Below are 14,724 nucleotides of genomic sequence, written 5' to 3'. Positions count from 1 at the left end.
TTCTAAGAACAAAGATATCCTCTTGTGTAATCATAAACAATAATCAAAATCAACTTTTGTCTGTTACTTTAATGCCTGTTACAGCTTTTTTTGTTCTCTGATGTAGATTTCAATTTGGGGACTTCACATTAAATGTAGTTGTTATTGATGAAGTTCTGGTTGTGTATTTATTATTATTATTATTTTTGGTTAATCCTCACCTGAGGATATTTTTCCATTGATCTTTTAGAGAGAGTGGAGGAGAGAGGGAAAGACAGATAGAAACATCGATGTGAGAGAAACACATCGATTGGTTGCCTACTGCACATGCCGCCACCAGGGCCAGGGCTGGGGAGGAGCCTGCAGCAGAGGTACGTGCCCTTGACCAGAATTGAACCCGAAACCCTTAGGTCCATAGGTCGATGCTCTGTCCACTGAGCCAAACCGGCCAGGGCCTGGTTATGTATTTTTGACAGAATACAATATAAACAATGTCGTAGCCTTCCTGGTGCATCCTGTCAGGATGCTTATTGTGTTTTGCCCATTGGAACGTCTTTGCACACTCAGTTAAGGTGGTAGCTGTCAGGTTTTGCCACTAGAAAGTTATTTTTCTCTGTAATTAAGATGAATCTTATGGTGGGGACTATGTAAGGAATTGTTTGCTTAAAAATATTAATGTTTGGATAAATTTCCAACCCCCCACAACCATCTAATACTTTTTATTTATTAACACTGACTCTAAACCTATTAAATATCTCTGAGAATGTATTATTTTTTGTTGTTAATCCTCACCGAGGATATTTTTTCCATTGATTTTTCAGAGAGAGTGAAACGGGGAGAGGAATGGAGGGAGGGTGGGAGAGAGAGAAAAGGGGTGGGAGAGAGTAACATCGATATGAGAGAGACACATTGATTGGTTGCCTTCCCAACAGGCTTGCACTGGGGCCAGCGAACAAACCTGCAACTCAGGTACGTGCTCTTGACCAGGAATCGAACATGAGACCCTTCAGTGAACAGGCTGACACTCCACCACTGAGCCACACTGGCCAGGGCTTAAATGTATTATTTGAAAAATAAAGAAGCAAAGACACCTTTAAAGAAAATCTGATTTTGTACTTGAAGTAAGGATTATGGATACTGGCTATGCTGAAAGCATATCTGAGAGAGAAAAACTTAAGCTTAGTTGGAGAGGCATGTGTAGCTATCTCCCTTAACTGCATGTGCACTCTCAGGACACTTGGGACAGGGTGAGAGCTAGAGTTGTAGTAGTTTATTGAAGGTCAAAAAGGTGCTATTCCTCCTTTTTTATATTTTAAAACAGTAGAGAAGAAATGCCACTGATTTCTCTACATCAGAAGCCACACGTTGTTGCTCTGTTCTAGTGAGAGATCTTGCGCAAAAGGATTTCAATGATACATCCTGTATAAATGAGGGGTGTTAGTGTGAACTAGCAGAATGAAGCTTTTAGTGAAATGTGTTTCCAGGTGCTCACTTGCTGGGAATTCAAAGGCTCTGCTGAGGTTTTTGTGGCACTTATACTCTGTAAAGAAAGATCTTGTGGGTTTGAATCTTTTTTTGACTTAATTATGAATATATCTTTACTTTTTAAAAATGAATTCTGACAATTGCTAATGTAATTTTTAAAAAATATATATATATATTTTTTAATATATTTTATTGATTTTTTACAGAGAGGAAGGGAGAGAGATAGAGAGTTAGAAACATCGATGAGAGAGAAACATCGATCAGCTGCCTCCTGCACATCTCCCACTGGGGATGTGCCCGCAACCCCAGTACATGCCCTTGACCGGAATCGAACCTGGGACCCTTCAGTCCGCAGGCCGATGCTCTATCCACTGAGCCAAACCGGTTTTGGCTTAAAATATATTTTTATTGATTGATTTCAGAGAGGAAGGGAGAGGGAAAGAGATAGAAACATCAGTGATGAGAGAGAACCATTGATTGGCTGCCTCCTGCATACCCCCCACTGGGGACTGAGCCCATAACCTGGGCATGTGCCCTTGACCGGAATCGAACCCGGGACCCTTCAGTCCACAGGCCGATGCTCTATCCACTGAGCCAAACTGGCCAGAGCGCTAATGTAATTTTAATTGTAGCCTACTGAACATTCCCCCCATCTGTATAAATTATGATTTTGTTGACTAATTGAATTTGCAGGTGATGGAGAGGTAATCGAACAAATTATAAGCCTACAGACTAATGATGGTGAAGGAAGCCCAGAGCCCAGTGTTCTTGATGGAATGATAAGACAGTTGCAACAGCAGCAAGATGAGAGGATGGGAGCTGGTCAGGATAATATTCAAAATGTACTTCCAAATGGGGAAGAAACACCACGAAGAGGTAATAAATACATGAGATATATTTTGCCTTAATATGACTGATTGAAAGTGAAGCATAAATGAAGTCATTGTCAGGCACATGTTATGTGAAAAACTTGAAGTTAGCATGGTATTTTTACAATTTAAGTATTAATCTGGAGGTAGCTTTATTAGATAGAAAGTTGATTTGCTAACATAACTTTTTTTTTTTTTAACAATGTTTCTACTTGTCAGAGAATTTGCTCCTTTTTTTCTTATGTAGACTCTTATAATTTTAATTAATAAATGTATTTTAATCCTCACCCGAGGATATGTTTGTAGTTTCAAAAATTGATTTGATAGATTTGAGAGAGAGAGAGAGAGAGAGAGAGAGAGAGGAACATTGATGTGTGAGAGAGAAACATTGCTCAGTTGCCTCACACACGTGCCCTAACCGGGGATTGAACCCAAAATCTGGGCTTGTGCCCTGACCAGGAATTGAACCTACAACCTTTCGGTGTTATGGGCGATTCTCCGGCCAACTGAACCACTCATCCAGGGCTAATTTTTATTTTGTAATGGTAAAATAATTAATTTCACAGAAATCTACTTTAAACAAATTAATTTATAGCTAGTAAAGGAATTTATTCTTATGTTTGTAGAAGGAAACTTTAAATATATTTGCCAAGTGTACTTTATTTCTTATCTCTATTATTCAGTGCTGTCCTCAGTGCTGAACTACATGATATAAAAATCAGGCTACCCCAAGGACATTCACGGCACACAGGATAATCTTGGGTGAAAGATGGCATTGGGATATGCAGATTCTGCTAGGATCAATTTATATTTTGTCTTTACCATTTTTGTAGTTTTTGGACCACTGGGTGTTTTTTTGGGGGGGGGAAGTTGGGGGATCTGTTTCTCGTTTACAGCCGTGTATCTGACATAGGTCCAAGGTGTTATCTCCCATGTGGCCATTACACCCAGGCCCTTAGATTACTGATTTGCACAACTTGTCAGGCTGCCACAGTTTCAGCTCATGGTCTTCATTTAGTGTCCTCTTTGTTTCTAGCCCAAGGTGATTTGCAAATTCCATGATTTATTTAAAACTTTTGGGGATGTCATGCTATTCGTGGACTAGGACTCTAATAAATACTTATATGAGGAATTAAGGTTTATTTCTCTGAAATTTATAGCATAAGGCTTTATATCTTCCAGTGTTTTATTTTGAAAAATTAATCCTGTAGTAAAGTTTCAGGCATACTACTATGAATACCCATATAGCTTTCACCTAGCTTTTTCTTTTTTGTAATCCTCACCTGAAGATATTTTCCCATTGATTTTTAGAGAGAGGGAGAGACAGAGAGAAATATCGATGTGAGAGAAACACACTGATTGGTTGCCTCCTACAGGAGCCCTGACCAGGGCCTGGGCCAGGGAGGAGCCTGCAACGGAGGTACATGCCCTTGACCGGAATTGAATTCGGGACCCTTTGGTCCGCAGGCCGAGGCTCTGTCCATTGAGCAAAACTGGCTAGGGCGCTCACCTAGATTTTATCATTTTGCTACATTCACTTTATCTCTTTTTGTGTACATTCACAATCAGTGCCTATCTCTTTCTCATGTATTTTCAAAACTGCTTTAGAGTAAGTTGGAGCAATTGTGACACTTTATTGTTTAATGTTTCTTCCTATATATTCCAAGAACAGGAATATTTGTTTATGTAATCATTATACAATGACCACAGTCAACAAACTTTGTTGATCACAATACTACTATCTAATGTACAGTCTTTTTAAATAAGTATATTTTGATTTCAGAGAGGAAAGGAGAGATAGAAACATCAATGATGAGAGAGAATCAATTCTTATGTCTCTTAATATGGAACAGATTCCTCATGGCACTACTTTAGTTCAGGCCTGTTTTATAGAATTGCATTCAGCTTGAATTTGTCTATCATATGATTGGATTCAGGAAACATTTTAGGCCGGAATACTATATGGGTGGTGCTATGTTCTTCTTAGTGCATCAGAGCAAGAGGCACAGATACATGTGTGTTCTTCTGCATCTTTTTTCCTTAACAGTGTATTCTAGAAATCACTCCATATCCATGCACAGAACTCTTCATTTTTTTATAGCTTCATGTGTTCCATTGTGTGAAATAACCAGTCTTTTTTTAAAAATATATTTTACTGATTTTTTACAGAGAGGAAGGGAGAGGGATAGAGTTAGAAACATCCATGAGAGAGAAACATCGATCAGCTGCCTCTTGCACGCCCCCTACTGGGGATGTGCCCGCAACCAAGGTACATGCCCTTGACTGGAATCGAACCTGGGACCCTTCAGTCTGAAGGCCATCGCTCTATCCACTGAGCCAAACCGGTTAGGGTGAATAACCAGTCTTTGTGATTAATCATTTTATGGCCATTTAAGTTATTTCTCATTCTTGCCATTACAAGTATTGTGATAAAGACTTGTGCCAGTGTTTTGTTCAGATTGTTGGAGAGCTAATACTATGACTTGGGCAGTTAATTTAGAGTTTATTTTTACTTTTCAATTCAAAAAATGTTTAAGCATCAGTACATTTTAATATAAATGTTTAATTCCATTTTTAGTGGGTGAACCAATTTCTTGCAAAGTGGTTCATGTCATAGGTAAACAGAATGCCATGTGTAGGAGAATGCAGAAGTTGTGCTTACTTGTGTGGATTTTACCCTTGGCCCGAAGAGCAGGTGGAGCTGGAATAGAATTTGTAGCCTCCCTCAGGAAAGGCATAGCCCCCAGTTTCTCTGTTGCATTAGTAGGAGGAACCTCTTCACTCTGTTTTAAGAAAACCAGCACTTTGCCTGGGACTCCCTCCTCCCTCCTCCCTCCGACAGGTCTCCATCCTCTGTGACTTCCAGCTCGTGGAAGGTTGTCTTGCCTCCTGTGCCCATCTTATCAGCTCTGCGCAGGCTCAGAGCTCACTGTTATCTGTATTGCCCTGTGACCACTCACACAGCTCCAATTCAAGTGCTGACAGCATTTTCCCACTTTGCAGATTTGTGAGTTTTTAACACCCACTCTGGCAGCTGCCTACCTGAATGGCTCAGATTGTCTTTGAGGTTGCAGTTAATGTTGTTAGAGCTCTTGTTACAAAGCCACTGCAGTTTGAGGAGTCTGTCTTCAATGCTTATTTTTCCAAAAAGATGTGTTTTTAGTGTGTGGTTTTGAAGAAGAAAAGGTTTTTAGGAATGCAAATGTTATAATAGAAATGCCTGTACATTAAAAAATTGCAGAAAGTCTAGTAAAAGTGGAAATTGAGATTGATAGTTAATGTTTGTTCTATAGTCTACATTTTGATCTCAGTCATACGAGGATTCTTTTTTCCAGAGTTTTCTTTAGTAGATCTTTATTTTTGGTTTCTATCACAGAAGGAATGCTTATGTGTTAAATGCATATAGATTGAACTTTGTTCTGGAATCATTTCTTGACAATTTTCCCCTAGGTTTTAGAAGACTAAGCTTAGACATCCAGTCCCCTCCAAATATTGGTCTGCGTCGTAGTGGACAAGTTGAAGGTGTTCGCCAGATGCATCAGAATGCTCCCCGTAGTCAGATTGCTACAGAGCGGGACCTGCAGGCGTGGAAACGGAGAGTGGTTGTACCAGAGGTACCACTAGGCATATTTAGGTTTGTTTTAGGATATCTATTAATATTGTTTTTATCTATGAAAATATATCTATGTGGTTATTTGCATACCTTAATCCATTAGTGATGCAAATAATCATATAAATATATTTTAGTAATGGGTTGGAGTCTATTTTAGTTGTGGTAAGAAAATGTCAGACTTGTTCTCTCTTTACTATGGTAAAATTTTTTTATAGCCAGTCTTATTTTATCTACACAAATACCCACTTTCTTTTCTTCATCATTATTTTGCAATCTTAAAACATCATTTTGTTGAAAGCAAGTAGTATGTATTTCTAAACGATAAGAAATTGTCTTAAAATATAACTATATGCCAGTGATGGCAAACCTATGACACGCGTGTCAGGTGACACCCGAACTCATTTTTTTGGTTGATTTTTCTTTGTTAAATGGCATTTAACTATATAAAATAAACATCAAAAATATACATCTTTGTTTTATTATGGTTGGAAATATCAAAAAATTTCTATATGTGACACGGCACCAGAGTTAAGTTAGGGTTTTTCAAAATGCTGACATGCCGAGCTCAAAAGGTTTGCCATCACTGCTATATGCCATCATTATCTTAAAAACAACAAACAGTTCTTCAGTAGAAGTAAATAGTCGGTATTTAAATTTTAATTGTCTCAGATGTCATAAATGTTTTTAGTTCTTTTGTAAGACATTTCATTAGTGGTAATAATTTTTGTCAGGAGGTTCACAATGCTCGCGCGCACACACACACATTTGTGATGTTAGCAGGCATTTATTTATGCTAACTGCTTAGATTCATTAATTCATTAGGGCTTATAAAATAGTGATAATTCAACTCTATGAAGTCTTCATCTATTCCTTTGGATAACTTCTAAGAAAGAATTTTCTCAAATCTACTGGTTATCCAGTAGTAAAGTTTGTATATAAAAGACAGGATAGATGCTCGATTACTTGTCTTCAAAATAAAGATTTATTCCCTGTTATCTTCCAGTAATGACCCAATGTGTGTGTTTGTCACTGTGTTAATCAAGCTGCTGTGATTCAGCTTATTTCTAAATCCCTTTTTTTTAAAAAATATATTTTATTGATTTTTTACAGAGAGGAAGGGAGAGAGATAGAGAGTTAGAAACATCGATGAGAGAGAAACATCGATCAGCCGCCTCCTGCACATCTCCCACTGGGGATGTGCCCGCAACCCAGGTACATGCCCTTGACCAGAATCGAACCTGGGACCTTTCAGTCCGCAGGCTGACGCTCTATCCACTGAGCCAAACCTGTTTCGACTCTAAATCCCTTATTGCCATTTAAATTGTCCTGTTTTTGACCAGAGGGGCCTCTTCAATTTGGCTCCTGAGAGTCCTTTTGAAATGATTGTAGTAGACTTTCATTGTGTCCTTGCTGTTAGGCATGGCAAAGTGTTATAGGTTTATCTTGTGAATTTCTTGAGCTAGACCTGGGCTTAGTCTTTTCTCTTATGCAGCTCCATTTTCTTTTAGTGGGAAGTGATATTTCATAATTAGATTCTGGGCAGTAAGGTCTTCCTTGCTACTGAGTTTTTGAAATGGAGGCAGCAAATACTGTTCTCATTAGTATCTAAAATCTTTCAGTATTTTGTCATGTTTGTGTCTCCAAATAACAAATATCTTGAAGATAATTTTGCAAAAGTGTTTCCTTCATCTGTTTAGCAAGAAGCATTTCAGTGATTGGTGGAATAATATTGGATACTACTTAAAATTATACAGTGAACTTGAGAATATTTAAAGTATACAATAGAGTAGTGAAAAGCAAAATCTGGAATTGGCATGAGAAATACAGAAAATCACCATCGTGTATGTAGAATGCTATAATTAAGCCTTAAAGTTGTGTCTGAGTTGTATGATCATCAGATCTGAAAGTGTCATTTTGGGATATTTTTTGTTGTCAAAACCAAGGGAAGCAAGGGTATCAGGAGTGAAAGACCTGCAGAACATTAAACAAGCATTTGTTCTCAACATAAGGAAGACTGGAAATAGCTTAAGCTGGAATACATGGTTCTAGTTAATCAGGATCTCAGGTTCCTCTGTTTCTGATCTCCATCTCAGAGTATGGGTTTTAATCTTAAGGTCAACTCAAAGTCCAAGAGAGCTGGTCTTTATATTCTGGCCATCCCATATCTGCCTCTGTGATGGAGGCTGAGATTTAGGCCAGAAGAAGGAAGAGAGGCAGACAGTAAAATGGACGTTCCTGTATGTCAGTAAGCAGCCTTAATGACTCCACATGACATATCTGCTTATACATTGACCAGAATGTCATCATATGGCCATACTAAGCTACAGAAGAGACTCAGTAATAGTTTTCATTTAGAGCAACAAAGAGTCTAGGTAAAAGTTGAGATTCTGTTTCTAAGGAAGAAAGGGGAATGGATTTTGAGAGTCAATTAGCTGTCTGCCACAAAATAATTTTTTCAAAGAAGAGTGTTGCTCTTTCTAGGACTGTATTCTAGCATACACATGAGAGTTTATGAAGGAGATGCTGAGTGATAGAATAGTGGTCAGGGCCCTTGACAACAATCCTTATAGTGGCAAATGTTACATAATATTAGAGTGTCATTTGGTAAGGATCAAGAGAAATTAAAAATTCGGTTTTTGCCTATAAAAGTAGTATATATCTACTGTGTAAAATTTAGATCAGTGGTTCCCAACATGGGTCACATGCCCCACAGGGGGGTAATTCAAGAATGAGTTTTTAACAGTGAATTTTTTGCATTTCTTATGGTCCCAGGGGCCGCATATCTCTCTATATAAAAGCCTAAGTGACCGTTACGACCAGTCGACCGGTCGCTATGACACACACTGACTACCAGGGTGCAGACGCTCAATGCAGGCGCTTCCCCCTGGTGGTCAGTGCACTCCCACAGCCAATCTTCCCCGGTCCCTCCCCCCAGCTGGCCGGCCCCAATTGGGACTGGGCAAGATGGTCCTGATTGGCCCCAATCGCTGGCCAGGCCGAGGGACCCCCACCATGCATGAATTTGTGCACTGGGCCTCTAGTACAGTATATAACTATATATTGTGACGTATTTATGCATTTCAGTTATCATATGTTTTGAAACTTTATTTGCTATTTTTTCATATCACTTCATATTATTATTTTTTTAATAATTTCTTAGTGATTTCTTCCTCAGTACTCAACTATCCTTTCGTTCTTTTATTTTTCTCTTTCATGGATGCTATGTTCTTTGGAAGCTTGTTTAGAACAAGTTAATGGCCTTTTAGGCTTCTCCACGTGAATAGGAGTTCACTTTTTGAATAATAAGAATTACGTGTCACAGGGAGGGCATTAGGATTTCAGAGGTACTTAGGTGGGGCATGGCCAAAAAAAGGTTGGGAACCACTGATTAAGATCTCTACACGAATAACAGACAATATGTAAATAGACCATACCTCCATGACACCCCACAGCCAATCAGGAGAGAATATTCAAATTAACAGGACAAAGATGGTGGTGGCCACGGAGCCAGCCAGAGTGGGTGGGAGGCTTGGGTAGCCTGGGCCGGGCTGCTGAGGGAGGGGCTTGAAGATGGCCCTTAGCCCATAACCCAGGCTGGCCACGCCCCCATGGGGTGAGGGTCCCCTGCTGGGGGGGTGTGGCTAGCCTACAAAAAGCCATCAGCCCCTCACCCAGGCTGGCCACACCGCCCCAGCACGGACCCCCACCCTGAAGGGTGTGGCTGGCCTGCAAACCACCACAGGCCCCTTGCCCAGGCCGCCCCACCCCCCAAGGGAACCCCCACCCTGATCCGGGACACCCTTCAGGGCAAACCAGCCGGCTCCCATCTGTGCACCAGGCCTGTATACTATATAATAAAAGGCTAATATGCAAATTGTCCCCTCAACCGGGAGTTCTGTTGGGATTTTGACCAGGAGTTTGACCAGGGGTTGGAGCCGGCCAGCCCGGCCTGATTGGCCCTGGCCACCCAGAGCCCACCCGTGCACGAATTTGTGCACCAGGCCTCTCGTCTATACTAATAAAAGAAGGGTAATATGCTAATTAGACCGGGAGACCTTCCAGGAGACCTTCCGGACATTCTTCTGGACAAAGCCATGGTGGCGGGGCTGAGGTAGAGGCGGTTAGGGACCAAGAGGGGAGGGCAGTTGTGGGTGATCAGGCCAGGATGGGACGGCAGTTGTGGGTGATCAGGCTGGTGGTGGTGGGGCAGTTGGGGGTGATCAGGCTGGTGGCAGGGAGGCAGTTGGGGGAGAGCAGGCCGGCATGGGGGGGCAGTTGGGGGCAAGCAGGCCAGCAGGCAGAGTGGTTAGGGGTAATCAAGCAGGCAGGCAGGTGAGCGATTTGGAGCCAGCAGTCCCGGATTGTGAGAGGGATCCCAGATTGGAGAGGGTGCAGGCCGGGCTGAGGGACACCCCCCCCCCCCCCCGCACGAATTTCGTGCACTGGGCCACTAGTAATAGACAAAAATGTGAGAAGGGAAACAACCCTGCCATGCAGAAAGATGAGCACACAGTGTTGCTTCCAAGCAGAGGAATTTATTTGGGGCTAGATGTCAGACATTTGTTTGTCTTTATCCAATAATAGTAGAATTCTATTCATTCTAAAACCTTTTATAATATCACTTTTGTCAGCTGAGTGATATTAGTGATTGATGAGGCATGGAATGCACCCAAACATGATATTTTTGAAGCCTAGAGTGTGCCTTTGTTTTATTATTGATTGAGAATGAAATGTATGCAGTGTTTGTAAAAACATATGGGATAGGAATTTAATTTGGCTGCAAGTGAAAAACCTCATACAATTCCTTAAATACATATAAAAGTGGTGAAATTAACTTGTAAAGGGTTGAGTCTAATATAGAATTCCCCTGTGGATAAAATAAAGTTCCACTGTACTTTGAGCATGGGCTACAGTTGAACCTTGAGAAAGTAATTTTCTTAGAAATGTGTTTTTGTCCTCACTGAATTTGTGCTTACACTCATTTGAGTGCCCAATTATGTCTTGGAACATGGCCAAGATGTCAGTTTTGAATCTTTTCTGGTGGGGTTTTAAAGTAAACAAAAACAAAGCCGTGTGTTCTCAGTAATGTTCAGCTTGGAGAAAGGACAGTCACTCGTTCTCTCTGACTGTGGAGAGGGAAACCATGGTCAGTACCGTCCTCACGGTGAAGGCCCCTTGCTTGGAAGGTGGTCACAGTAACACTGTAATGCTTCTTTTGTATCATGGAAGTAAAAAATAGGTGATTAGAAGAAGTAGTAACATTCTATTCTGTTTTTCTACAAATTAAAAAACATTTTAAGTGGTTTGGAGGAGGATTCTGCTCCTATTATTTCTTTAGAAAAAGGAATTTTAATCTTGGAAAATTATAGGGACACTTTGAGTTACTAATTTGAGAGATCCTGTTTGAATTGGTCCTAATAGGGCCAATCAGAATACAAACAAATGACCATTTCTTTGTAAAATATGAAAGTTAGGATTTCCTAGCTGCTGCTGAGATTTTATTTATACCATATTAAATTTCTAACATAAAGTATAGCTTGACTTAAGTTTTGCTATAACCTTAGATAATTTCTTGTGTCAACTTAAAAAGTATGTAAGCTTATGATTTCTAGAATCATGATGATGATTTTTTCCTGTTAATATCCTCTACTTACTCATCAGTTCACTAACTAATATTACTGGATAATTAAATTTGTAGGAAGTTGGAAGACTTTAGAATAGAGAAAGGTGAAGAGGAAAGAAATCTTTATGTAATTGGAAGAAAAAAGAAGACTCTTCAGTTCTCACAAAAGGTAACCTAAATTCTGTTTTTCTTAGGAATAAGCAAATTAGAAATTGAACTAAAATTTGTTTTCTTTTGATCACTGAGAATATTAGTAATTTTCACTTGAAATAGAATAATACATTTTGCTTAAAGCCTTCTATTTGGGATTTAAAATAGTAGACATAAGGCAGTACAGCTGTTAGGAAAGAGGAATAGTATAAAAACTTGAGGAAAGTAGCCTCATGCTTAATACTGTTAACAGATTCTAGAAGAATATTGTCTAATGACCACTCAGACCAAGAACTAGAACATTACCATCCCATCAAAAACATTTTGTGTCCATCCCCAATCACTACACTCTCTTTTCTTCCACAGGGAACCAACCGTCTTACTTCTAAAACTATTTCTGAAGTTTATCCAAATCATGCATTTATAAAAGTTTTAGATGCTACAATGGTTTGTGACCCTCCAAACTCAAGAAAATCTTATTCCTTAGTACAGCGGTTCTCAACCTGTGGGTCGTGACCCCTTGGGCGGTCGAACGACCCTTTCGCAGGGGTCGCCTAAGACCATCCTGCATATCAGATATTTACATGACGATTCATAACAGTAGCAACATTACAGTTATGAAGTAGCAACGAAAATAATTTTATGGTTGGGTCACAACATGAGGAAATGTATTTAAAGGGCCAGAAGTTTGAGAACAACTGTCTTAGTATTTAGTTTCTTTATTTGGAGTTTCTTGAACATTATATGAATAGCATTAACATTGAGTTCATGGAAGATACACAAAATGTAAGATTAGTGCTACAAAACTGGTGAAAATGATTGTGTGTTTGCAGGATTTTCCCAGAATTGATCATAAGGATGGGCTTACTGTCTAGTTTTTCATAGCCTTGTTAGGTATATAATGCCCTTCAGCTGATTTAAAAAATGATTTTATTAAATTTTTTAAGAGAGAGGTAAGAAGAGGGAGAGAAACATCAATGTGAGAGCAGAACATTGATTGCCTGCCTCATGCACGCCCCCTACCAGGATCGAGCCTGCAACCCGGGTATGGGCCCTGCCCAGGAATTGAACCATTAGCCATTTGGAGCCAGATGACCCCCAACTAATTGAGCCACACCAGCCAGAGCTCAAACTGATTTAAAAAAAATTTTTTTTTTTCCAGATTACTTGTTTTTCTGAGTGGTAGATTTGACCCAACAGTGTTTGACATCAGTTATGAAACTCAATACGAGTTTTTGCTTTAACAAAAAATAGTACTGACAAATTAAGGAAAATGTAATTCATTTTAAAATCAGCCATTGATATGTTGAAGTGATAATACACACTTGATTATCAAACAGAAGGAATTATATGCAAATTTATTTGTATATTAATTCAAGGGATATATGCTTTTATTATGTGATTTCACATATGACTTTGGTGTTTGAGGAATATAGCTTGCCCCTCTCCCTTGCCCACCAGCATCACCTCCACTCCCCCACCTTCTCCCCTACCCTCACCCTATCCCCTTAAAATACAATGTAGCCCTGATCGAGCTGGTCCTGTGTATCGAAAGGTGGTCAATTCTATTCCAGTTGGGCACATACCTGGGTTGCCGGTTTCTTCCATTCTTGGCTGAGCATGTACCCAAAGGGAACTGATTCTTGTTTCTCTCTCACATTGATGTCTTTCTCCCTCCTGCCCTTCCTCCCTCTAAGCATGCCCTTAAGTGATGATTAAAAAATACTAAAAAAATACAGTCTGTTTTATTTGGCCTATTTAAAATCTTTTTTTATTTATTGATGAGAGAGAGAGACATCTACTTGTTGTTCCACTTATGTCTTCATTGGTTGCCTCTTGTACATACCCTGACTGGGGATTGGACCTTGGCCTATAGGGACCACACCCTTACCAATGGAGCAAACTGGCCAGGGCCATTATTTGGCTGATTTTTGAAAATATTTTTGTTTTGATAAAAATATATTTTAAAAATTCAAGCAGAATTGAAAAGTGCTGATGACAAATCATCCAAAAATTTAAGAAATGTGTCATTATGTGCAAAGGATTATCTGAAATAATTTGCAAATATTAACCCTAGTTATGTCCAGGGTTTAAATCTTCTCACTTATAAAATACATATTTTTAAAGTGATAAACTTTTTGGGTTATTTCATTCATGGTCAATTGACTTATTGTTTTATTTGGAAAAGGCTGATCTAATGTGCCTAATTTAGCCATGTCTTCCAAGTATCTTTTTTTTTTTTCTCTTCCAAGTATCTTAAAAGTAAAAATACCAAGGTTGATTTAATAGCAGATGGCCAAAATAAAAATAAGAAAAAAAAAAAAATATATATATATATATATATATATATATTTTTTTTAGGAATATTTTCTTTTATATTTCAACTATTATTATTTGCCTGAAATATTTTTGGGAATTTGATAGAATGCCTATTTTGTTGAAATTGTATTTATTCAGATACTGATTTTCATCTCTATGTTTCTTTTATGTTTCAGTCAGATTCGGTAGTTTTGATGTCACCGTTTAGGCAGAGGACACGTAGATGTAAATATCCAAATTATGGCAGAAGAAATGTAGGACAGATTGAGTTGTCTTCTGGAAATGAGTCTTCAAGCTCTATAAGACATGTGAGTTTGTAACTTTAAAATATATAAAATAATCTTAAATAAATGTCCAATGTCTCACTTTGACTCTACCCTGAAATATGTGAAAATACAGTATTCTGTAGAGGTTAAAATGAAATTTCACATTTTGAGTTTTAACAAAAATGATGCACAGAGAATGAAACGATAAACCACAAAATTGGAGAAAATATCTGTAAAACTCATATCTGATAAAAGACTTGCATTCAAAATATACCACGAGTTAAAACTCATCAATAAGGAAACTCAATTTAAAAATTGGCATAAGATCTAACAGACAGACCATCAAAAAAAGTATTCAGATGGCAAATATGGCATTAAGGAATTGGAAGTGAAACTGGTGAGATACCAGCTCATACCTAT

The 14,724-nt window shown here is 38.9% G+C and overlaps 1 protein-coding gene across 2 annotated transcripts in view; it reads left to right on the top strand.

Moving 5' to 3' along the window:
- Window positions 1-14,724, top strand: part of BRWD1 (bromodomain and WD repeat domain containing 1) — an 85,796-nt gene that overhangs the window by 30,049 nt on the left and 41,023 nt on the right. For both annotated transcript variants that reach the window (XM_081086957.1, XM_081086956.1), the window contains exons 18-21: window positions 2,158-2,340; window positions 5,784-5,967; window positions 11,645-11,738; window positions 14,215-14,346. In XM_081086957.1, coding sequence (XP_080943083.1) covers window positions 2,158-2,340; window positions 5,784-5,967; window positions 11,645-11,738; window positions 14,215-14,346 — 593 coding nt within the window. The remainder of the gene's footprint in view (window positions 1-2,157; window positions 2,341-5,783; window positions 5,968-11,644; window positions 11,739-14,214; window positions 14,347-14,724) is intronic.

Source organism: Myotis nattereri (genome assembly GCF_964212035.1).
Source record: "Myotis nattereri genome assembly, chromosome: 3".
In the NCBI taxonomy this organism is placed as follows: domain Eukaryota; kingdom Metazoa; phylum Chordata; class Mammalia; order Chiroptera; family Vespertilionidae; genus Myotis; species Myotis nattereri.
The sequence above is the reverse complement of the archived record's forward strand: the minus strand, read 5'-3'. Positions and strand labels throughout refer to the sequence as shown.